The sequence below is a fragment of the Pterocles gutturalis genome, unplaced genomic scaffold, assembly GCF_000699245.1.
Source record: "Pterocles gutturalis isolate BGI_N339 unplaced genomic scaffold, ASM69924v1 scaffold28943, whole genome shotgun sequence".
NCBI lineage: Eukaryota > Metazoa > Chordata > Aves > Pterocliformes > Pteroclidae > Pterocles > Pterocles gutturalis.
In genome coordinates, this window is record NW_010121392.1 from 4521 (window position 1) to 27844 (window position 23324).

Here is a 23324-nt window from a genome sequence, read left to right on the forward strand (position 1 = left end):
ATAGTAACTTCATAGAGCTGAGTGGACTGTGACAGCTATTTTAGAAATGGTGTTTTTCAATGTTTATTGTATAGAACTACAGCCTTATGTATTGTCAGGAATATACCAGATCTTCCTTGTTCTGAGAAGGCAATTTTTTGTTAAGGTATACTTTTCTCTTGTCTTATGCCATATCAATAGCATGTTTCAGGTAGTTTGTTACTACAGAGTCAAAGGTTTAACTCATTTTCTACTTGATTATTTTAAAGACAAAACCCAAAAGTACATTGTAAATATAAAAAATATACCAAAATCCAGTGTTTCTTTTTATTTTTTGACAACATATAATTGTTTACTCTGGTGATACTGCAATTATTTAGAGAAGTGTTCTATACATTGGCTTGCTGTTTTTCCGTCATATATGCCCCTGATATATTTAGTCAGTAATTGCCTGAGCCATCTGTTGGATGAAATCTTAGTATTCTCTTTTTACAAAAGCTTCTTTTTCCTCCTATTGTGTTTTAGATATTGATGAGTGTGAGAACGACTTCTACAATGGGGGTTGTGTCCATGAGTGTATCAACATTCCAGGCAACTACAGGTGTACGTGCTATGATGGGTTCATGTTAGCCCACGACGGCCACAACTGTCTTGGTAAGTAGTGAATACTGGCAAGAAAGTTTCATTTCATGGATGTGGTAAGAAGGTGTGATCTGCTCGCTGCATTTTGTCATCTAGTATGTTTTCCGTAAAGACTTGATCCAGATTACAATGAATAAATTCAAACCTGCCCATTGACTGCAGTGTGGTTTAGACAAGACCCTTAAAGTTGTCACTCTTAATCCTAACATCAGTTTCCCCATCTTTAACATTGCTTAAAAAACCCTTGACCTCTAAACCCTGTGCTGGATGTTTGGGCTTCTTTTTTAAGGAAAGTAATTTGTCCCATCCACTTAAATATGTTTCGTCTGTTTCATCCAACTTTTGTAATTCCAGTCATATCTTTAAAGCTCCCCCTCCCCTTTCTTCCTTTTTAGGGTAATATAGTTCTAGGATATGCTGTATGAAAATAAATTACAGAATGTTAAAAGTACAAGTGTGATGAAGGAGCACTTGGACAATAAAACAGGGTGGAAGAAACAGTTATCAGTAATAGCCATTTACAAAGAGGACTAACTGTACAAAGCCATGTTCAGAGCAGGATCTTAATTGCTTCAGCAGTCTGAGGATTTTGGCACCTGGTTTTTTGATTCATGTCCATGGCTCTGGTTTAAATAGGTTGGGTTTATCCTATAAGCTAAAAAAGTATATGTTTTGTTTTGAAATTTCTTCACACCAATTATCTGGAAATGAACTTCGACTGCTATACCCAGTTTCCCCTGCCTGCTCCCTTGGTAGTCATTTTAGCTAAATCCTAGTGCCTAGGGACTACCTTTCTCAATAGACAAAATATAAATGCAATGTCCATTGTTTGGTACAGTCCCAAATTCATTTCAAGGTGTTGTTTATAAAGTGGTGTGGAAAAGGGGTATTTTTTCTGTGTTACACAGCACCTTTAGTTTGGTAAAAACTGAGATTCTTTCCAATAAAAGTCAAGAAATCAGGTAGTGAAATAGAAATAATGAAGTCCAGTAACATAAGTCTGCTCTCACTGAATCTATGGAACAACTAGAATTTCTGAGCAAGGATTTGGTTGTCCTTTCTGTAGACATATTTCCTGCTGGGTTCATTTTCAAACTGAATAATATTTGTTCAGATGGATTATATATCCTGACCATTGACAGGCTTTTGACTCAGACTTCCAAATTTCATTTGTTATAAAACAGACTACACAGATTTTTTTGCTTCAGCCTGAGGTGGTCAAATGATTAAAGTGCAAGAGGTATTTCTTATACAAAGAGCAGCCAGACATTAATTTAAAAAAGAAAGAAAAACTCTATACTAATATTCATAAATATCTCTTAATAAAACAGGACACAAACATAATCAAATAGTTCAACTATTTGGAATTCAAATAGCTGTGCACATACATTGTAATCTTCAGGAGACCTGTGAGATTTATTTGGGTCCCTGCTATCTGTGTTGTTGCTCTCTGGTCATGAAACATACAGGCAGGATCTACGGAGATAGCCAAATTTGTAAATTCCATTCATTTCTATTCAGACACTGGGGGGTTTTGGGGTAAAAAAAAGGCCTACAATAATAGAAACCATTGTGCTTAACAAGTGGCTGCAGTTGAAAGTATTGATCCAAAGCTTGCCAAGAGATCTTTCAGGTTTTCAGAACTGGTGTCTGCCCATATTCATGGTCTACTCTGAGCTGACTTTTTGTGTTACCTGAAAATGTTGCTTCTAGAAGAAGTTCAGTGAACAGATGAGTGGGAATAATAGCAAAGGGCTCCAATTCTCCCCGTGTGCAACTTTAGGACACTAAACGAGGTCACAGCTGCCTTTCTAATTTGGAGACCATGGAGTGGGGAGGTTTCTGTTCCTCAAACACAGATGGAATATTTGCAACTAATGAATGGTCTGTGATATGTCTCAGTAAAATTACTGCTTTTACTTAGAAGCACTGAAAAGGTAATCAAGGGACATTCCTCTTTCTCCCTTTAAAATTCGAGTGAGTTTACTGAGGACAAAAGTGTCTGGTTGTAAGGTCTCAGACTGAAGTTTTTAATCCTGATAGTGGCCATGCAAATCTTGCTGTGACTGCCTGTTGTGTGCTAACTCAATTTGGGATACCATTGCTAGAAAAGAGAAAACTTAATCTTTCTGTCATCATTTGGTCCCTAGCTGATACATGAATGTGTCAATGGAGTTGTCTGTTTTTAAGAGGACACAGTGAGGTCTCAAATAAAAACCAAGCCTTGTATTTGCACGTGTCTGAATTAGGATTTTAGAACCTTTTGGAAAATTTTCCCAGTATATAAAACTTGGTCCAAAGATTATTTTTTTTCCCATGAGGAAATTAGGCATTTTTGAGAAACCACTTGTTTTTCATGGATTATGAGGAGACAAAGAACTCTTCTCAAGGTAAATGACAATGTTTTTCACCTTTCAATGCATTCTTTTGCTGATTTTACATGTCCTTCCCCAACCTCTGTAGGACTTTACAGAACTGTCAAAATTAAGATTGCTAGTTAGGTACTGTGTCATATATTCTATGTATTAAGGTTATGTTCCTCTAAGAAAATGTAATATTTGATCAGCATACTGAAATTAAATCTGTATACACATTAAGTAGGGCTTTAGTGGATCTTGTATAGAATTATATCATTTCCATGGAATTTGTAGATGAGTGTATAAAATTTGCAGTAGGTTGATTTTGAAAACCTGCCTCAACTGTCTTCTCATGCAGCACCATGGGTGTGTATGTGCTTGGATAGAAGATTTGCTAGGAGTGACCCAACATCAGACTACACTATTGCTACTTCTACCCCATCTATTGGCCTTCCAGGCATTACTGTTGGGGTCCATTTTGTCAACACATGGAGAGCCAGGTAGCAAGAACTCTTAGGGGGCAGTTTGACTGTTTAGACATAGGAGATTTGTACTAGTGAGAACACCCTGGATCTGGCCGATGTGATGTGAGATCTACAGGAGCAGATCAGATGAATTGCTCTCTCAGTGACTCAGGCCACATTTTATCACATACACGTCACCAGAAATCTTTGTTTAGTGATTTTAGATAGAAGGCCTAGGGATAGGAGCCTATGATAGTTTACTGGTAGTCCTGTAGGCTATCTAGGAATCTCTAGGAAACAGGCCGTAATGGACAAGACTGTTATGTCAGGATTTCTGCATCTCTTGTTTGACTGAAGTCTGTGCAAAATCTCAAGCCACCTCTTCTTGACAGGGTTTACATTCCTTTGTAAACCTTCACTGGATGTCTTTCTAGTAACATCAGTATAGCAAGATTATTACAGTTTTCTTTATAAATAACAAACTTGAAGTATTCACAACTAATTATATAAGATGCAGTTGACAGGTTAAATGGTTTTTACCTGAGTTCTTGTTTCAACATCTATTTCTTTCTTTCTAATCAAGTGACATTTGTTATTTATTTATTTATTGAGAGGAGGTGTTTGGTTAAGAATTCATAGTTAACATTTTTACTGGACAGTGTCCAAAACTGTCCTCAGGGGAACTGGCCTTGCTCTCTATTTGACATTTTTATTGAGGAATTTCTCAAATATAACATGAAATTACACCATAGGGGATGCAAACTATGATGAGATCCTTGTCTGGCTAAAAATAATGTATTTTAGCACTGTGATCACTTGAAATAGCACTAGTTCTTTCTCCAAATTGCTCTTAAGTTCTGCTCAGTGTATGCAAGACTAATATTTAGTCTCATACAGTAGGTTTTCTTTATCCTTCATTTGAAACCAGTCATAAAATATGTTTTCCTCTCTCATATATGAAATACCAGTCTATTTTTTTTATAAGCAATTAGCTCACTGGTCCAGATATTCTTTTCTGTTTGATCTTTTTTTCTCCGTGATCTTACTGATAAATTTATTTTTCCTTTTTTGTGTCTTTCACATGTTGATGCATGCTATCAATTTTCCTTCTTTCTTGCCTTTAGGAGAGATTATGGCATAACTGATCATCCTTCCTATTAGTGACAAACATTTTACCAATCTCATTTGCAGTAAATCAGGATCTGTTCTCAAATGTCTGGTAAAATCTGTGAATCTGTACCACAGAGTATTGATGGAGAAGGCCTAGGCCTTTAAAACTGGTTATTCAAAAGATACTCCCTTCTCGGATTCAACATGACACTTAAAGTTGTTCCAAATTTGCCTAGTGGTTTGGTTTTTTTTGTTGATTTCTTGGTTTAATATTAAGTGAGAAGGCTGGACTTTTGCACATATCAAAGTGCATTATTAATTTGAGGCTTCTTTGGCTTTTGGGCATGCTTGTACTCTGTCTTCATGTCCTCTTGGAGGCTTTTAGTAAGACAGGAGAGGAGGTAGATTGAGCCTGGTGTTGTAAGCCTGGATGTTGTACAAACTGAGAAATGTGATAGATGGGGATGCCATAGACAAAGCTTGAGAATTTGTCTTTCTTTTCAGTGAGAATTTCAGGGGAGCTTGGCATAGCTGCCACTATGGCATCTCCAGAATTTCTCCAGGAGGGTAAGATAGAATTTCCTGGGTTTTTTAGTTTAGTTTCAAGCTATTAGGGTAGGAATGTTCACATGCAAAGAAAGTCTCTGCTCTATCAGTAGTGGTAAGGCTTCAGCTGGTGCAGTACTGTTCAGCTTAGGGCTGTCATGGTGTAAGGCCACTGGTCAACTAAGCACCACGCAGCCTCTTGCTCTCTCCTCCTTTCTGGGTTGATGGGGAGGAGAATCGAAAGAACAAAAGGTAAAACCCTCATGTGCTGGGGCAAGGACAGGGAGGGCTCACTCACCACTTAATGGTCACGGGCAAGAAACGGACTCAACTTGGGGAAAACACAAAAACAATTTAATTTTATTTAGGTCTTAATTGTTAACAAAGATAATGAGAAAGAGAACTACATCTTAAAAAGGCACCTCTGCCCCAACCTTCCCCAGGGAAGGGAAAGTCCTTCACAAACTGCTCCAATGTGAGTCCTTTCCAGGGGCTGCAGTTCTCCATTAACTGCTCTGGCATGGGTCCCTTCCATAGAGTCACGGCCTCCTTCATGCACAGCCACCTCCTCCAGTGTGGGGTCCTCCACAGGCTGCAGGGTGGGATCTGCTCCACCATTAAATCTCCATGAGCTACCAGGTTCTCTGGGCTGCATGGGGACAATGTGTGTCACCATGATCCTCACCACGGGCTGCAGGGGAATCTCTGCTCCAGCACCTCCTCCCTCTCCTTTCCCTTCACTGACCTTCGTGTTTCTCTCACACCCCACTCCTCTCTCTAACACAGGTTCTTTGCTGGCTCCTGAGAAACTCCCAGCTCTTGGACAGGGGCTGCGCTGGGTCGGCTGGGCCATGGTGGAGGCTGGGCAGGCAGAAGGCAGCAGCTGGATGGACTATCTGGGACGGGCCCTGCCCAGGCCTGCACTGCCACTCCATGCGCTGTGCTCCTTCTTAAATATGTAATTCGCAGAGGCACTGACTGGCTCAGCCTCGGCCAGAGGCAGGTCTGGCTTGGAGCTGGGGAAACTTCCAGCAGTTTCTCACAGGGGCCATCTCAAGTAGTCCCCTCCCATGCTACTAGAACAGACTTGGAGCTGGGGGAACTTTAGCAGTTACTTACAGGCGTCATGACTGTAGCACCTCCCCTGCTACCAAAAAACCCACCACACAAACCAGTCAAGGGCATTGCACTTGGATTAAGCCAAAAGAGAGCAGTGAGAATGAACTCACTGAATGAATCATCGAATATCTCAAGTTGGAAGGGACCCATAAAGATCATGAAATCTTACGTGGCTAATGCCAGAAGAATGAAATAAAAGGTATAGTTTTCTTCCAGAGAAAATGAAAAAAAATACTCAGTAGTCATCAAATCCCAAAAAAGACTGCTGTGAGGAATTAGATTTTACTGTTTTGTTTTTATATCCCTGCTGAAGTAAATGAGGTAGTGCAATAGTATTTGGTTATTCCACTTGGGAAATTCAGGAAGAGCATTGAATTATTTTCCCTTCTTCTGAAGGACTCACATGTGGAGTACCATTATCTTGCATTAATCTCTCTCCTACTGCATAAAAATGTAAGCTTCCTGGGAGAGCGTTATGTGCTGTGTTGGTCTGAAGCATCACCAGACACAAGAGTTCTGAAGCTTATCATGGATTACTAAACCTTGGGATTTATCCAGGAAAAGCTTGCTAGAAACCTTGTGAAAGCAGTTCTTGCTGATATTCCTGACTAAGTCTTACAAATTTTTTCAGCATCTGAAGATAGAAAGTGGAAGAGAGTGCTATACCTATTTAGATCAGAAAGTGGAGATTATTGCTTTGCAAAATTTCCTTGCCGCAGGGCTCGCATATCAGCTGATACTCCAGCTGTTCCAAGTCTTCTGGAATTCGCCTCTCTCTGATCAGAATCTGAAAAAATGGAGAAAGAAGAGCATGCAAGAAAAAGATGTAGCAACAAAAGCTGACTGTCATTGGTTCTTACTTGAGAAAACTGTGTAATATCTCCTCCACATTCTGCTCTTCTATCCTTTTTTCCTGGAGGCAGAGTTTTGTGTACAGATAGCTAGGGAATATTTCCTAAAAAATTGACACAACTCAGTGTTTTCTGTTTGTCAAACCTAATCTGGTTGTGAAAAATATTTCAGGTTAAAGGATGGAATTGCATGGGAGTGATCATTTTATTTTGCTTATCTATTCAGATATAAATATAAATAGCTATGAAGTGCTACTTATCTCTCTCTGTTTTGTGTGGCTTTTTTTTTTTTCTTCTTCTTAGCTCTCATTTGTGATAGTCCCTTTTTAATGAGGAGTAAACATTGCTTTTTTGCAAAAACACTTCTTGCTTCCAGGTTGCACTTTCATAACTCTTCTTTCTTCTAAAGATTGACATAGTTTTCATTAAGTCCTCTGCCCTTTATAATCTCTCTGATTAGTAAGTGTGCTCAAGAAGGTTGTAAACTCTTGTTAGAAACCATCAAAAAAGATATGAAGGAGCATGGACAAAAAAATATAATATATTCAGGGACATATTTATTTTATTTATAGTTTGTAGTAGTATTAATAATATGTAGTGTATTTGTAGTATTAATTGCTGTGATATAGGAACATACATGGGCACCTTGTAAATCCTGATAGGTCTGTCCTCAGAAAATCCTGTAAGGAAAGGAAGTATAATTTTCATTTTTTTATAGATGAGGAATTAGGGCAACCAGATGAAGTTACTTCTCAGTCTTAACACAGGATGTCTGGATGTCTGCAGCATAGCCAAGAATAGAATCCTTACCCTTCTGAATCCCTCCTTACACACGCTTATTTCGAATATTATGTGTAACTTCAGTTTCTCTTACAGAAAAATAACAATTACTAAATTTGGACATCTATAATATGATATCTCAATTAATTTTCTTGTATGTTAGACCTCCTGAAAATAACTACAGAAGTAGGTTTTGGTGATCCAGTATAGTTTATGGTTCATCAGCAGTTAGTACTTTATCTGCTTGAGAAGAGACCTGGGAAGCAGAGTGAATCTGATTATAAATCAAGCCAGAAATGCAATTACTCACATGCATTATAGATTCCATGCAGCTCTCTGCAAGAGCTGAGTGTTCAGTATGGTAGACAAAAACACCAGCCGTGTCAGCTGTGAATTCAGTAGCAAAAAATTGAATAACAAAGTCCTGGTTATGTCCACAATCTTGAAGATGTGCTTTGGGCAGAAGGCCTGATTTTCTAGCCTGAAAAAATGGACATTACTGTTTTATTTCTCTGTTCTCAGATGCTGTTTTGCATTTCTTGACAAAGTGACTAAGTCACGTGGAAACCCCTGTGGGAAAGGAGAGGTGTCATTTTCCCTGGAGCAAGTGAACCTGCTCCAGGAGTGGTTCTAGTCTGCCAGCTCTGGTAGGTGGAGCAGAGTGACAATCGCAGCAAGGCATTTGGGAGCCTGCAGCTAAAGGAGAAACTTCTGAGACAAACCAGGAGCAGATGGTCACAAGCCTCAAAGTAACATCTGCCTGTTATAAAATGGGCCTTGGGATCCCAAATTAGTATAAAAATTAGGTTCACATTTGTAATCACACAATTTCTTCTAAGTTCTGAGGTTAGGACCTAAATGCAGGTCCGTGTCTTGCAGTGCTCCTTTAAAATCTCTTGGCTTGTTTTAAGAGAGGAGAGGTTTTAACCCTGGCATGTAGGCTTAATTCCTGACTGGATAGTAGTAATCTGCAATCTGACACAGATGACAAAAAGAACATTAGTGTATACACACGTGTATGTATATCATAGAATCGTAGATTGATTTGAGTTGGAAGGGACCTTAAAGATCATCTAGTTGCAACCACCCTACCACTAGCCCAGGTTGCTCAAAGCCTCATCCAGCCTGGCCTTGAACATCTCCAGGGATGGGGCATCCACAACTTCTCTGCGCAACCTGATTCAGTGCCTCACCACCCTCACTGTAAAGAATTTCTTCCTAATGTCTAATCTAAATCTACTCTCTTTCAGTTTAAAACTGTTACCCCTCATCCTGTCACTACACTCCCTGACAAAGAGTGCCTCCCCATCCCTCCCGTATGCCCCCTTTAAGCACTGGAAGGCTGCTATAAGGTCTCCCTGAAGCCTTCTCTTCTCCAGGCTGAACAGCCGCAACCCTCTCAGCCTGTCCTCATATGAGAGGTGCTCCAACCCTCTGATCATTTTCGTGGCTCTCCTCTGGTCTTGCTCCAACAGGTCCATGTCTTTTCAGTGCTTTTCACGCCATATCATTCATCCTTTTTCAGTGAATGTTCCAGTACTCTGTTTTTATTTCAAAACAAGCCCAAAGCAATTAGAACCCAAAAATCTACCTATTCCTACCCTTCTGTTTGTCTGAATGCATACACTAGGATGGGGGATTATGGCCTAATCTGCCTCTCCAACATGAAGTGGGAGAGGAGTTGCAAGTGTATGAGAAATAATTTCTAAAGCTCCCAGATGTAAAATGTCAAGAAATGGTACATAACTTATTTAGGATTGCATAATCACTGGTATGATTAAAGAGACCAATGTCTTCCCTTTAATTTAGCTTTATTTTTTTTCTTCTCCAGACAGCTGTGCACAATGTGTTGCTTGCTTGAACTCCAAATGAGTGCTTCTATTACTGATGTTTATTTTTCTTTATGTTTCCCAACAGTTCAAATAGATTTTTTTTTTTAATGTGAGTATTTTTAATATAAAACTAAACAGCAATTGGAAAGTTGTTTTTAGTTTCATAAAACTAGATATTTTAAAGAGAAGCTGAAAAATGGTCCATTTTCTTGGCTGTCTTAGTTTTCCTTGCCCTTCTTTCTTTATTCCAGGAGACTGTTAGGTGAGCTGACACCTAAGTATTGTCCTCCTCTAGTACAGCAGCAGGGCCTCTGACAATATTATCAGTTATAAACTCTGTTCCAGATTTTCATGGTTGCTAAACTTAAGCTCCTTGGCAGACAGAGGAGGGCTGAATAAGCCCAATATCCTTCTTTTCATAACTCTTCATTTTTATTAAAATGTGTAAAATTATGGTGCTTTTGTAGAGAAAGTTATTAATCTAAATCTTGAAGCTGTTACGCATTTCCAGTGATTGCAGTGAGAGTTTTGCTTGAGCAGAACTTCAGGACTTGGCAGTTGGTTTATGTCTTAAGAGAAGGAGGCCAGACTCCCAAATCAGGGCTCAGTGGTTGAATAGCAGGGATCTGTTCTAAATGTTAGGGGCCCCGGCACAAGATGGGGATGGGGCCCTATATAACACATATTTACAGACAGGATGAGAAGTGTTGAAATGCAAATTTTAACTATAGATGTGTCTGTATCTGTATGTTTTAAACCTTTATGTGTTCTGTATTTCTGCAAATGATGACTGGCAGTGATTGGGTCCTTAGAGCATAGTAAGAACCTTGGGATTGTGGGACCCCTGCAAATGGGGGCACAGAGGTATTAAATTACTCAGCCTCCCCCAGACAAGCTGCAGTGGTTGCATACACAAAAACCGATGCTACAAATTGCACAGCTACCTGAATTTTAGTGACAAATGCATTCTTTCAGGATGAAAAGCTCGAGTGCATTTTTTACAGTTCTTTGGTTTTCAGGTGCAAGCCTGAATGATAAAAGACAGTTACTTTCTGATATGTTTCTTTAGCAAACTGATTTTTACTGTAATACTGTTTTCAGATCTTTTATCAGTCTGTCTTGGCCTGTACATTAGATGAATGATAACAGCTGTGATTCGTCACAGCAATTTAAACTATCCAGTCTTTTTGGTAAGGTGGCACACATCAGATTTTATAACATGTACTAGTGTTCCACAATGCCTTGCACTAACGGATTACGAGGTGCTGAGCAAATATGAATAGCTAGGATGATAAGTAAATATTCTATAGACAGTTCTGAATTCATTGTTTACATACAACTTCTGTAGATATGTGTTTACTTTTGTTACTTCATTGCCTACATCTTGTGAGAGATGGTGCAAGTGGTAGCAGAAAATTGTAGAAATAAATTAAATCTCTCTTTCAAGATGGGATTATAGTGTGTTAGTTCTGACGATCTTCCTCTTCTAAACCTCAGATTTAGTTTTATGGTACCTGGTAACTGTAGAAATTTCCAGACTCTGGAAGACTGACCATTGCAGCCTTCTGTCTTCACAGCAGCTTCCGTGATGGACAGATGAGAATCATAATCATGGTGTTTGCATTCAAATTTGAAAAACATTTAACAACCAGGAAGTCAAGCCCTACATTTCTATAAAGCTTATGAAGCCCTCTAGTTAAGAATCACTTACTTTAAGTGTCCTAAACTGTGCTTCAGCTGATGGAATGTAAATGTCTGCATACAAGCCATCTACCTGTACTCACCTTGGAGTCATTAGAGAGGAACAGGTATTTGTATGTGTGACTGCCCTCATCCTGAAGTATATATTTACTGTAGCTCAGATGAACTGCTCCCTGTTTTTTCACAGGTGCAGTAGCATGGACTTCAAGTTAGTCAACACCTTTGAAAACAAGATTGTTGCTCTCAGAAGTCTGGAGCCCAAAATTGGAGACTAATTTTGAAAATACATCCATGTTCACTATGGAAATACAATAAAAATGTGGAATTCTCATTGTGGTTGATGGAAGGGCATCCAGTATCCAGCCCTCTCTGAAGCTAGAATCTGAACACACTGCTTTTCTTATCCTGCTTTTTCTATTTCTGTATCTGAAAGTTTCCCCCTTCAAAAGTACTCTAATGTTTGGTCACCCCCCATTAATCTTTTGAGTTCAAATGAGATATAACTTTCTTTACATGTTAGTTTGCCATATGTTTGCTTTCTTAAGCCAATGTGATCTGAGAAGTACCAAAACAAGTGAGAGTATAAATCAGCATAGGCCCAAGGTTTTTTGTTAGGCATGGGGAAATAATCAACAGTGTGAAATAAATCTTGGTTGCTGTCAACTATGAAGTTAGATTCTCAGAGTGTCATAATAAATTAAGAAACTGGGAGCTATGTGACAGCAGCATCAATCTCAGTCTCTTGTTTCTGCAAGTCTTCTTGTTGTCTGAGTCTTTTTTTTTTTTTTTTAATACTTACTCCCTGAAGGAGGTAATCAATCACAGTAAAGATTTCTCTACATGGAACACTCAAGAAAGTAAAGAATAATCAGTTTAGAGTGTGCAGTTAATATGGATAAGTTAAATCAGTTAAATCCCGTATAGATGCTCTTATTTGGTCTGATATGGCTGTAGATGGATGCGTCTTAGTTCAGGCAAAGTCAGTTTTATTCTGCATTATTTATTCTGCATCCTTACTGCTTTATCTTGTTTGTATTACTTTTGTATCTTCTGTTAATTCATCTTAACTTTCTCATAATAGCAAATTTCTAAGCCAATATGGCCTATATTGATGTATACCTTAAGAGAAAAACTATAAAATATTTTAAAATTAAACAAAGCTTTGGGACCCACATTGTGTTTAGCTCTCACTTAAAGCAAGGGAGAAAGTGTATTCACCTGAGGCTGTATGATTTCAGCCTCTAATGGGTGTGTTTACCAGTCAGATGTGTGTGACATTCAAGCCTTCCCTCCTGGAAGGGTGTCTTTGTCAATCCTAGAAATTACATAGATCCAATTAAAACACTGAGTTCATAGGGATTACAAAAAGACATCAAAGTAAGGAGCAGTGACGTCTCTGATTTCAAATATAGTCACTGTCATTATACTATGCTTAGAATGCAATCAGTTCTTGGCAGTGTTGATTTATGATAAACAGTATGATTTATACAGTCAAGAAATAGCCATGGAAAAGAATAGCTGCTGCATAGTTGCTTACAGTATTAGAAAATGAAACAAAACTTTTTTTCCAGTACAAATGAGTACCAGATGAAAGGTTGGTAGTGAATTTCCTTGTCAACTAGATTCCAGGGTCTCAGCTTTCTGTAGTGGCCTGCTTTTGCTGTCTAATACTTTCAATGAATTTGGTGTTACCCTTTTGACTTCAGTGTACAATGTGCAAACTTAAAAGTTTGAATCAGACTACAGAACCAATATAGAGGATTATTTTTACTGCTTCCATTACCTTCTGCAGACTTCAATCCAGATTCTTCTCAAATATCTCAAAATATTCCCTAGGTGCACATTCCTTACTGGAATTGTATCAGAGAACAAGATGTAGTTTTGCATAAAAGAGGGGCAGGAAGGAACATAGACTAGTTGATAGTAGCATATTTTAATACGACTTTGTGATGACTGTAGCTAACATCTAAATAAAAATAATAATAATTACTCATTAATTAAAACATGAATTAAAAAGTCACTGGACGTACAATGACTTTTACACAAATGATTGTTTAGAGAATTTGGAAGGTTTAGGAATAAAGCAAAATTTATTATTTAGAGGCCTTATGGAATATGGAAAGAAATGTTTGGAAACAATTGAAATATACTTTATTAAATAAATAAGACTGGAGTGGACATATAGTATTGTGCTGTAGGACAGGAGCAGAAATAAGAGTCAGGGCAGAGCTTTTCCCTCCATCTTGAGAAAAGAAAATTCTAACTGAAGAGAAAGTTGCTAACAGCAATGACTATTAGGCGATAGTGCAGCCTCTTCAGCAGAGCAGTCATACCTTAGTTAAAACAGAATGGAAGTAGAACTGAAGAGTTCAAAAGAATGGAAAGATGTATTTGCTGAATTTATTTAGACGGCAGTGTTACAGACACTCCTGAACAAGAGTCAGGCATCCAGAGTGTACTGTAGGTCCTATGTTGTTAGTGAGCATACTTTCATGGGGCTTTTTTCCTCACCTAAGAAGAGCTGCACTGAGAGGACAAGATTTCTGCTACAAGACCTTGAAAGTTGGCTTTACTTTGAAAATTATCAATATAAAATTGTATAGTTCTTCATGGGGGAAAAGGTGTATTTTTCTTGAATTGTAGGGTACACCATAAAGTTTTTCATGCTTTTTTTCTTGTATTAGGTATTGTATCACACAACATACTAAACAGAGAAGGCACATAGGTGAATTTTTTTATAATTCTTTTTTACAAAATAAGCCTGAACAGGAAAGAGCTACATTCTTCTACAAGGCTTTTTTCTCCTACATAATTCCTCCAATGTAATGTGTTTACAACTATACAAGCAACTTGAAAGTGAGGCCATCTATTTTTGTGTACCTGAATCAACAAAAAAAACCCTAAAGTGATTTTTTGCAAGTATTCCTAGTGTATTTCTGTTGTGACCAGTACAGGCTGAAAAGTTTTCCACTACTGATAACTTACACTGTTATATTAAAGTACCAGAGTCATATTTTTCAGATACTTATTAGCAAATAAAGAGTAGCAATATTTCAGAATTACCTTCTGAAAAATAGTGTTTGCAATTCAATATGATAAGTATATACATTCGTATATTCAGACTCCACTGGGGAGCTTGAATTATTTCCTTTGAAAAAGTTGAGAAACTTCCTTTATTTAATAATTTCTGTTGTTTATTTTGAAAGCATAACTAAGAAACTGCTTCTGAAATGAATCAGAGGCACAATAGAAATTACTAATATGACAGTGAAGAATAGGTTCTGGATCCCACTAGTGGTTTGTAGGGACAGGCTTGGAGCTGCACTTACAGGACAAGGAGCCAGCCTTGTTGTGGGACTTAGGAATCATTTAGGGCTTGGTTATATAAGAGGTTAAGCACCCCAGTGCCAGTGCATCAAAACTTTTGTGTATACCCCATATGTGAGTTATGATATCCACTGCGTGCAAGTGTAGCGTTTTCTTTAATAGGCCAGAGACTGTCTATATGCCACTGAGTGTTACTCAGTACTTATGAAAAGCTTGGAAACATCTTAGGAAGGCCTAAGAGACTGGATTTTACTCATTTTAAAAATAACTGGAAGAACTCCTCCTAACTATAAATTCGGTATTGATTAGGCTCTGAAGGGACCACAGAGGCTCAGCCTGTTAATGATTGTACATTGAAAGAATGTCAAAATTCATTCTTGTTCTCTGAAATTACTTGAATATCCTAGGTATGGGCTAAGTTTTGCTTTGAGTGTTTGAATTTTCAATCAGAACTCAAAGAAGAACTCTGGGAAACTGAGCTCCAAATAAAAGGGTTCCAACAAGTGTCCACTTCGTAATTTCACACAGGCTACATCTCTGTGAGGGTCTTCAGGGACCTCAAGTTGCAGAATTTGTCAGTGGATGGTCAGTCCATTTGCCTTAACATGTAAATACTTTTCCTTCTGACTTAAGATTCTGCACAACCACATCAGTTATCTTAGAGTAAAAGGTACAAAAGCTTTTAGTGGAATATGATGCCCATAGAAGGCTCTGCCTGATTCCTGTCATTTACAGATTAACTTGTGCGTGAAACACAAGGTTTTCTCTCTTGTATGTGTATTTAACCTATCTGATGCAACTGCAAAGTGAGTAGATGCATCAACTTCATATACTGGATGCTGATAACAGAATACCGTGACTCTTACTTTGATTTAGGACAAAATTCCCACAGTTATATAGGTGTTACAGAAATCCATTTTATGTGTTCCCAGGTGCTGATGAAAAGAATATACAGCTCTGGTGAATTTCACGGGGAAAGTGAGGATGAGGCAGTTGTTTATTCTGATTTATTTTCGGTTCGTTGTTTGTTTGTTTTGGCTTTACACTGCCATGCCAGCTCCAAGCATATTAAATTCATCCTTTCTTTACATAGTTATGAAATTCCTGAAGCCAGGTTTTTTGACCTCTGTTGCCTTTCATTGGTAATTCCCGGCACTCTTACTGATCAAGGCAATGCTGATGTCTCTTTGTAAGAGACGCACGTGGCTGATGGTGTTCATCTTTTGAGCTGCACAGCACTAATTAGTACACGTAATTAGTACCATTATGTGTACTAATGGGCAGCTGCTGCTTAGCTGGTGTACAGGTGTCCAACTGTTTTCAAAGGCTGTTTTCTTAAAACCAGGTAGTCAAAACAAACCAACCAACCGTTCCAGCATGTACTGTGTAACACAGCACAACTAGGTTGAGTGGTAAACTAGTATTGCCATTCCATATAAAACAGAAATTAATGCTTACTGTAAGATCTTGAATATCTTTCAGATATCTCTGTCAAGAGAAATCAGAGAAAATATTTGTTCTAAATACTGATTTTTGTATTACTCATGTTTAGTACAGTGGAAGTGCTAAACTAGCTTGCCCGGTGGCGTAAATGCTCATTTGCCCAAACATTTTGTGCCAAATGAAACATTAATTCACTGAAAATCTACCTACTGAAAGTATTCAGAAACTGAGGTTGCATTTACAAAACACTTTTCACCAATGGACATACTTTCAGGAAAATGTAATTGTTTCAATGTGACCTGCAGGAACAATTTCAGCATTTCCAAAATATTTTCATAATTTTTATGTTCCTCAAAAGTTTAATGCACACAGATATGTGCCTGACTAAGACAGTACTTCTCAACTCCTGAGATATTTCACTTTCCAGGGTGTTGAAGGTTGTGCTTCAGACTCTCACATTTCTTCCACTTTTCGTGGACTTCAAGTATTATCAATAGAGAGAGTGAGAATGACTTCATAGCCTATTGGATGCTGCAGTGCTTAGTTTAAAATCCCTTGTCTGAATCTAGAGACTCCTCTAACTATGTTACTGATAGATCACAAGGAAAATAATTAGTCTAGTCATTTCCTTGGCTTTTATTGCCGGAGCTCGGAAACAAAATGCTTCATGTTGTACAGACCTGGAAAATGTTACCAACATGAAATGAAAATATTGTTTCAATTTTCATGTTAAGTTATATGCTTTGTTTTACCCACAGCAAAATATTTTTCATTTTTGTAAGAAAATATCAAACAACGAAAAGCAGTTTTGAATTGACCCAAACAAGATTTTTGTGGTCCTGGCAGGGTCTATAAGTAGACGTAAAAGGAAGCAGGTATAAGCAGTATTTATCTGCTACTAGGATATAGAATACTGCTTCAGTTCAGCCTGCAGCAGTTAATGATGCTCCAGAGAAAGCCCAGGGGTAAGACAAAGGGATATTATGCTAATAGACTGGATAATTTATTTAACTTGTCCCAGATTTTTCCTTCAGTTGATTAGGACTGCTGCTTGTTTGCATCTGTAATTGACTTCCCTCCTTCGAGTTTATGGAGGATTGTTAAATCCAGCATTGCAACTTGGGATGTCCTACATGCAGCTAGACATAAGTGGGAACAGCAAGCTTACTGCTAATGGGGCCAGGGCTGTTCAAGCTTCACGGTAAGAGCCTCATGCCAAGCTGAAGGCTGCTGGCATTCCCTAGACAGTGGCACTGTACAAGAAAAGAAGCAGGATCAAATTAATACAGAATTGTTTAAAGCTCTGTATCAGAATAATGGATATAAAAAAATAATTGATTGGGGACTTTGTTGTGTTTAGGTACTGTTGTCAGGAGGCGACCATGTGTATGTGTCTGTCTAAAGCTACAACTAAGATGTCACATTAAGGGGCTTGGATGTTTATTTTGGAAATGCTAAAAGCTGCGAAAAGGGGTTTGGTGTCTTAAAACGACAGACAGTGGTGCCCAGTTGTTTAAGAAAGGCATAAACAGCTGACGTCAAGAGACTTGAACTCAATGCAACATTTGCACAACGTCCGTGGGGCTGTTTACTTCAGCTCAGCAAATGGGCAGGCATCACATGCAGCAGAGTTAAGCTCTTGTGTTAAGTGAATATTTCCTATGCAAAAAAGTCTGTTGCAGCTGCATTTACGCTGTGTTTGTGCAGTGTGAAACTTAAGGAATTCCACTGTGTGTCACAAAATAGCTACAGAAAAGAGATTTTAAACATTCCCTTTCAAGTTGCGCACATCTAACTGTGCAGGCATACAAGAAGCCTAGTCAGTGGGTGTTGAGGTGATAGGGGATTGTAGCCCATTAAGAGGTGGGATTCTCCAGGACAGATCATGGGCATCATTTTAGGTGTTGTATCCTTGTATGTAAGAAAAGAGTGGTTCTAGGGATCAATTCATTGATCATTTTAGAATGATTTTAGTATTCATCACCTAAGAGCATCCTTGTGATTAGTACTTCGTGTGTCTCTTCTGTAAAATGTGCTTTATTTTTCAAGGAAAGGTAATTTTTCACACTTTTTTGGTTTTTTTTTTAATGTCTACTCTGGCAAACATTCAGTGCCATAGGATCTGTTTTTTTGTGAGTGGATCTTTTCTCAGCAGGGGCTCTAGTGAAGATTTCTGCAACTGTGGTAATGAATTAAGTACTGGATTCAAGAATGTGATATGCTTTTTTCTTCATGACATTTTTCAGTTTCTGAAAGAAGGGGACAAAAAGCAGAATTCTAGCCTTCTGTGCAAATAGTAGAAAATTTGGGCCCTGCTTTTAAATTCTTGATGAAGTCTGATTTCAGATCCCCTGGATGTATGAATGCTGTGTAAATAGTAGGTAGTGGCATCTCTTTCCTCTAATATTTCCCTTCGTATTCTCATATAAAGTTGCTCTAAGAAAGATGGTTTAGTAGTTATTTCAACTAGCAATGATTCCTGTTTCCATGGCCCCCTCAGCTGGTGCAATGTATCACCCTCTCTACCTTGACAGCATGTCGCTACTTGTATGACCGTTCCAGCAGGAGCACCTGCCTACAACCTCTAATCTGATACCACCTCCTTTACTCCTGCATGCTAGATTTACTCTTTGGGCTTCCACAGCTCTCTTGAAATCAGATCTTCCAAAACACCCACTCCAATAGAGTATCTCGGTACTTGGAGGGAATGGACTAGAGAAGCGAAAAGAATATGGGCCAAATGTTGCTCTCATGAACGTTAACTTCTAGAAATTAGCACTTTTTGTTTTAAACGTGATACACTGAAGTCATTCAGATTGTCTCTGTAATTATCAAATTTGTTTATTGCTGTGCTTCAGGGCTCAAAATAGATGAGGTAGACATCTGAAGGCTGAAGGAGATGTGTAAGATCAAGAACGATGCAGAAGAGGCAAGTAGGGAATGAATATTTACTGTTCTCACGACAATTGTGATTAGGGGGCATTCATTTGGACTATGAAGCAGCATGCTTAAAATAAACAAAAGGATGTCTTTTTTATGTAACTCATAATTAAATTGCAGAAGTAATTACCTCATCATGTTGGGATGAGAAAATAACAAATTCATGCAGGAAGGATCCAGCAGGAATGTTGGGATGAGAAAATATCAAACAAATTCATGCAGGAAGGATCCAGCAGGGCAATGGTCTAGCAAGTGATTTAGGAAGGTTAATAGGTAGGTGATTGCTGAAAGCTGAGAGAGCATGCTAGCGATGATTTTGTCCTGTCTCTGCAGTCTTCTCCTGAGTATCAACTACAGAGCAGTGTCAAAGAGAGGATGTTGGGCTGGATGTTTTTGTGATATAACTATGACCATAGTAAATCCAGGAATGTGATTTTTTAAATTAGACTTGGAGCCAGCTTTCTGACTAGAAATATTCATAATATAATGATTTTTAAATTCCAGAATCAGGCACTCGTATTTTCTGAGTTTGCAGTTCTTAATAATTTCTCTTACGAATACAAGTTATCCTCAGTGGTGTTTTGTTGCTAACATTTGAGGAAAGCCTGCAGTATCGCTATCAGTAGTTCATCTCTCTGTCACGGTGTTCTGCACTGGTAAAATTGTCATCTTAGAGAAATCTTCCGAAAGTTCCAAAGAGTAGCTTAGAGGAAAAGCTAGCGGGATCAGTTCACTGGATCATGAGTCAACGTCCTGTTTTCAGAAGCCTCCAGAGAATCGTAATGCTATAGTAAGTGAATTGTACTGTGGCTCCCAAATGCTTTGGAGACTTTGTAGATGAGACTCAGATTTCTGAGGGGCTTAACTGCTTATGATATTGCTGATGTGAAAGAAAAATGTCAGAAGGAAGGAAGGAAGAGAGGAAGAGAAGATCATGGGAGGAAGTCGATAGTGGACATACTGTTCTTGACATTGACTCTGTGTAGCATTTCTAGTTTTGTATCTTCCTGATTGTGGTTTTGGTTTCAGGTACCCTTAGCAGATGCTTCTCCCTCAATGGTTTCCAAACAGGACAGTTGATCAGAATAGCTTCTTTAGGCCAAGTGCTGCAGGAAGCTCTGAGCAAGATCAGGGTGAAATACCAGTGGAGCTAGTTTGAAAAATTCATCAGATAAATTAAATGAGAGACCAAAAGCATTTGTTTATTTAATAAATAAAACATTCATCTTTATCAACTGTAATATTTCCTACCCTTTGATACTGTTCCACACTACCGCTCTCTAGAGGATCTCATCTTACCAAGATACAGAATGCAAGTTTGATTATGTGAAGGCGGTGGGCCAAAAACCTAGAGGTCTTATGCAAATTTATGTATGCATTAATTTGCGTAATGCTTCTGATATATAGATACATCTATATATGTATGTATGTATATATGCATCCATTATCTCTCCTTCTCTTTTGAAAGATACTTTTTCTTTCCCAGCCTCTCCCTGAGCTGGCTCTTCCCTTTCAAAAAGGAATACCTTTTTGTCCTTGATGATGACTGGCCAATCTGAAGTCCAGGCCCTCATCTCCCTGGAAACATAGGTTTGTCACTAAACTCTGTAAAAGCAATTCTAGCTCTTGTGGTGATTGCCATCTTAGCTATTTATTTGTGCTGGTAAGGAGTAGTTAAGGGCTGTGGAAACGGAGTTATTTCTAGATGCTTCCATCAGGGCTTGTCTTTTGTAGATGGGATCATGAGACATTTCTTTTTGATGAGTGTTACAGAGAATGACTTAAGGACATGTATTCACCTTCTCCGATTTTTTTTCCTCCTCTTTTTGAGGATGAGGGTTGGAGCAGCCATGTGAGATAACCATCTGAGCTCAGCCCAGGTGAGAACCTTTTTCCATCCTTTTGTGAGTTTGGACTGTGTAGGTTTGCTGAAACCTTGCTCCAGCTTCTGCCCTGGGATTGTCAGCAGGATTTTGAGGCTCAGCTCCCCTGTAAGCAGTAGATAATGTACTCTAGGAATCAGCATGCTGTCAGGTGTTGAGGCCAAGCTGGATCAAAGAACTTTTACCAGATAAGAAGCCTAGGAAATGGATTTGAGTTTCCATACACCAGTTTAAAGGACAGGAGACCTTCACCTGCTGCCTTGGGTCTGCTGTCCTCAGGGAGACAACCCTGGTCCTGGATAAGATGAGCAGTGGTAGCTGGTTTTGTAAAAAATGTTGCCAAAGGAGACATGTCTGTTTGCTCTAAAAAAAATTTCTGTTCTTTATAAAAAGTAGAGTAATAAAAAAAGCTAGCTGTGTATTTGCGCTTAAGAAATTTAAAAGTTTTTTAAATGGGTTTAGTTGGGGCTTAGAATAGATGTTTGAGTGAAGGGATTTTACATTGTAAGTGACTTTTTTCCTATATCTAAGGTTAGGCCCTGGGGTGCAGGTCTCCAGCAGGCATAAACTGTCACACAGAGTGGCAACAATTAAAGGTCCTGAGCATCCACCATGTTTTTCAAAACAGTCAGCAGCCCAGTTTGACATGTAGAGTCTCCAAAACTAGAGCCAGAAGAGCTTTATTGAAAACCTGGCTACTTATTTTGGTGTTTATGTGGAACTTAATCTCTCGAAAATCTGGTCTAAAATGCAGTCTCACATATGCTGCATTACTGATGTTTACACATTCAGCTGGGTAACTTGAGCTGCATTGAACGTGGGTTTGCACAAACAATGAAAGAAAGAAAAAGCCACGTTGGCAGCTGTTTCATTTAAAAAAAAATCAGATACATGAAAGATTATTCTGCCAGGTCTACCAAAGCTTGAGCTCTGGAGTCGATGCAGTTCTCTCTCCTAACTTCAGAAGACTTTTCTACCCCATTCTCTAAACTGGTTTGGTAATAGGCTGATCATAAAGTGACTTTATTTGAAATAAAGTTTACCAAGTAAATAATTCAGTAAGCATTTTCTGGGCAGCTGTGTCCAATAGATTGCTTGGTATGGTGGATAATAAGCAATACTGCCTTTTAAGACTGCAGTAATACAAAGTGCTCTGAAAAGCCTGACCCTAGGAGGATTGAGGCCTGAGAAGAAAAAATGTTAATCCTACATCACCAAGCCAAGATTTATTGGAAGGCATGTAGTATGGAGATAGAGATATAGTAGTCCCAGATCCCAACTGCTCTCTTTCTTCAACTCCTTCTCTTCATAAATGCATATTAAAATAATTTTGAGGCACATAATTGAAAACAATTAGAAGAAATTCCTCATTTTAGAACTTTTTAAAGAGTTTAAATTGTATTAATTTTTATTCCAGCATATGGATTTGGGGCTTGGTGGTAAGTTAAGCTGTCTCTTTACAGAAGTGGTAAATCACCAGCATTTGCTATCAAGAGCAGAAAAAAAGTGTTTATAAATCATTGCATTTGTTTCAGATTATTCATCAGAGCTGGAAGGCAATTGTTCAAGTTGCTTTGTGATACTATAAACAGAACGCTGGGAAGGCTGCGTACTTTGTAGCAAAATTTTGGGGTTTGTAAATGTACCAGCTGAGACTTTTTCCTTCAGTAAGTGTTCAGCTAGTCTTGCAGAGAAGAGAATAGGTCCTAGATTCAAGTGTGCTGTTTTGAAGAAACAAGTTTGATTTGGCACTAATAGGGCAGCAAGGGCTGCTGTCTCACAGAGGAGGGGTCTCGAAGTTGTCTTATTTATCTTTCCTTCTTATACTGCAGGAAGCAAGGAAAGCCTTCACTTCTTTTCCTTTGTGCTCTCAAACTGCTCTGATGGGACTATGAAATGGTTGAAATGTGGAAGAGTAAGAACTGAGGGCAGGGAGGATTTTGATACAGAAAACTTCAGGCAATAGTGCTTAACATTTCCTGGTAAATAAAAAAAAGGAGAAGGACTGTCTACACACTTGCATTGTAGTTCAAGACAGGAGGAGACTGCCTGGTTTCCCTGGGTACTGCTGTAATTACCCTAAAGCTTTTTTTCTCTGTGAGAAAGAGCTACAGTTTCTGTCACATGAAGCACAGGCATCACACCAGCACAAACAGCAACAGCAGGCTTAGCTGATCAAGCTGCCGGAACTAGCCGGCATTGGCTGAGTTTCTCCAGCATTTCAGAGCTTCCTGGCCTTGCCTGCTAGAGTACTGGCAATAGCAGCTTGGTTTTACCTTAGCGTATTGTGGCCAGTCCTGGAGCAATTAATTTCTGCAGGAGCTGTGCCAGCCCTTTTGCGGTTTTGAAT

At 38.7% G+C, this 23324-nt stretch overlaps 1 protein-coding gene across 1 annotated transcript in view; it reads left to right on the plus strand.

Annotated features, from left to right (window-relative positions):
- Positions 1-504: 504 nt before the first annotated feature.
- Positions 505-23324, plus strand: part of LOC104464502 (signal peptide, CUB and EGF-like domain-containing protein 1) — a gene marked incomplete at both ends in the record, with an annotated part of 72456 nt that continues 49636 nt past the window's right edge. Inside the window, one exon of the mRNA XM_010077228.1 lies at positions 505-633. Coding sequence (XP_010075530.1) covers positions 505-633 — 129 coding nt within the window. The remainder of the gene's footprint in view (positions 634-23324) is intronic.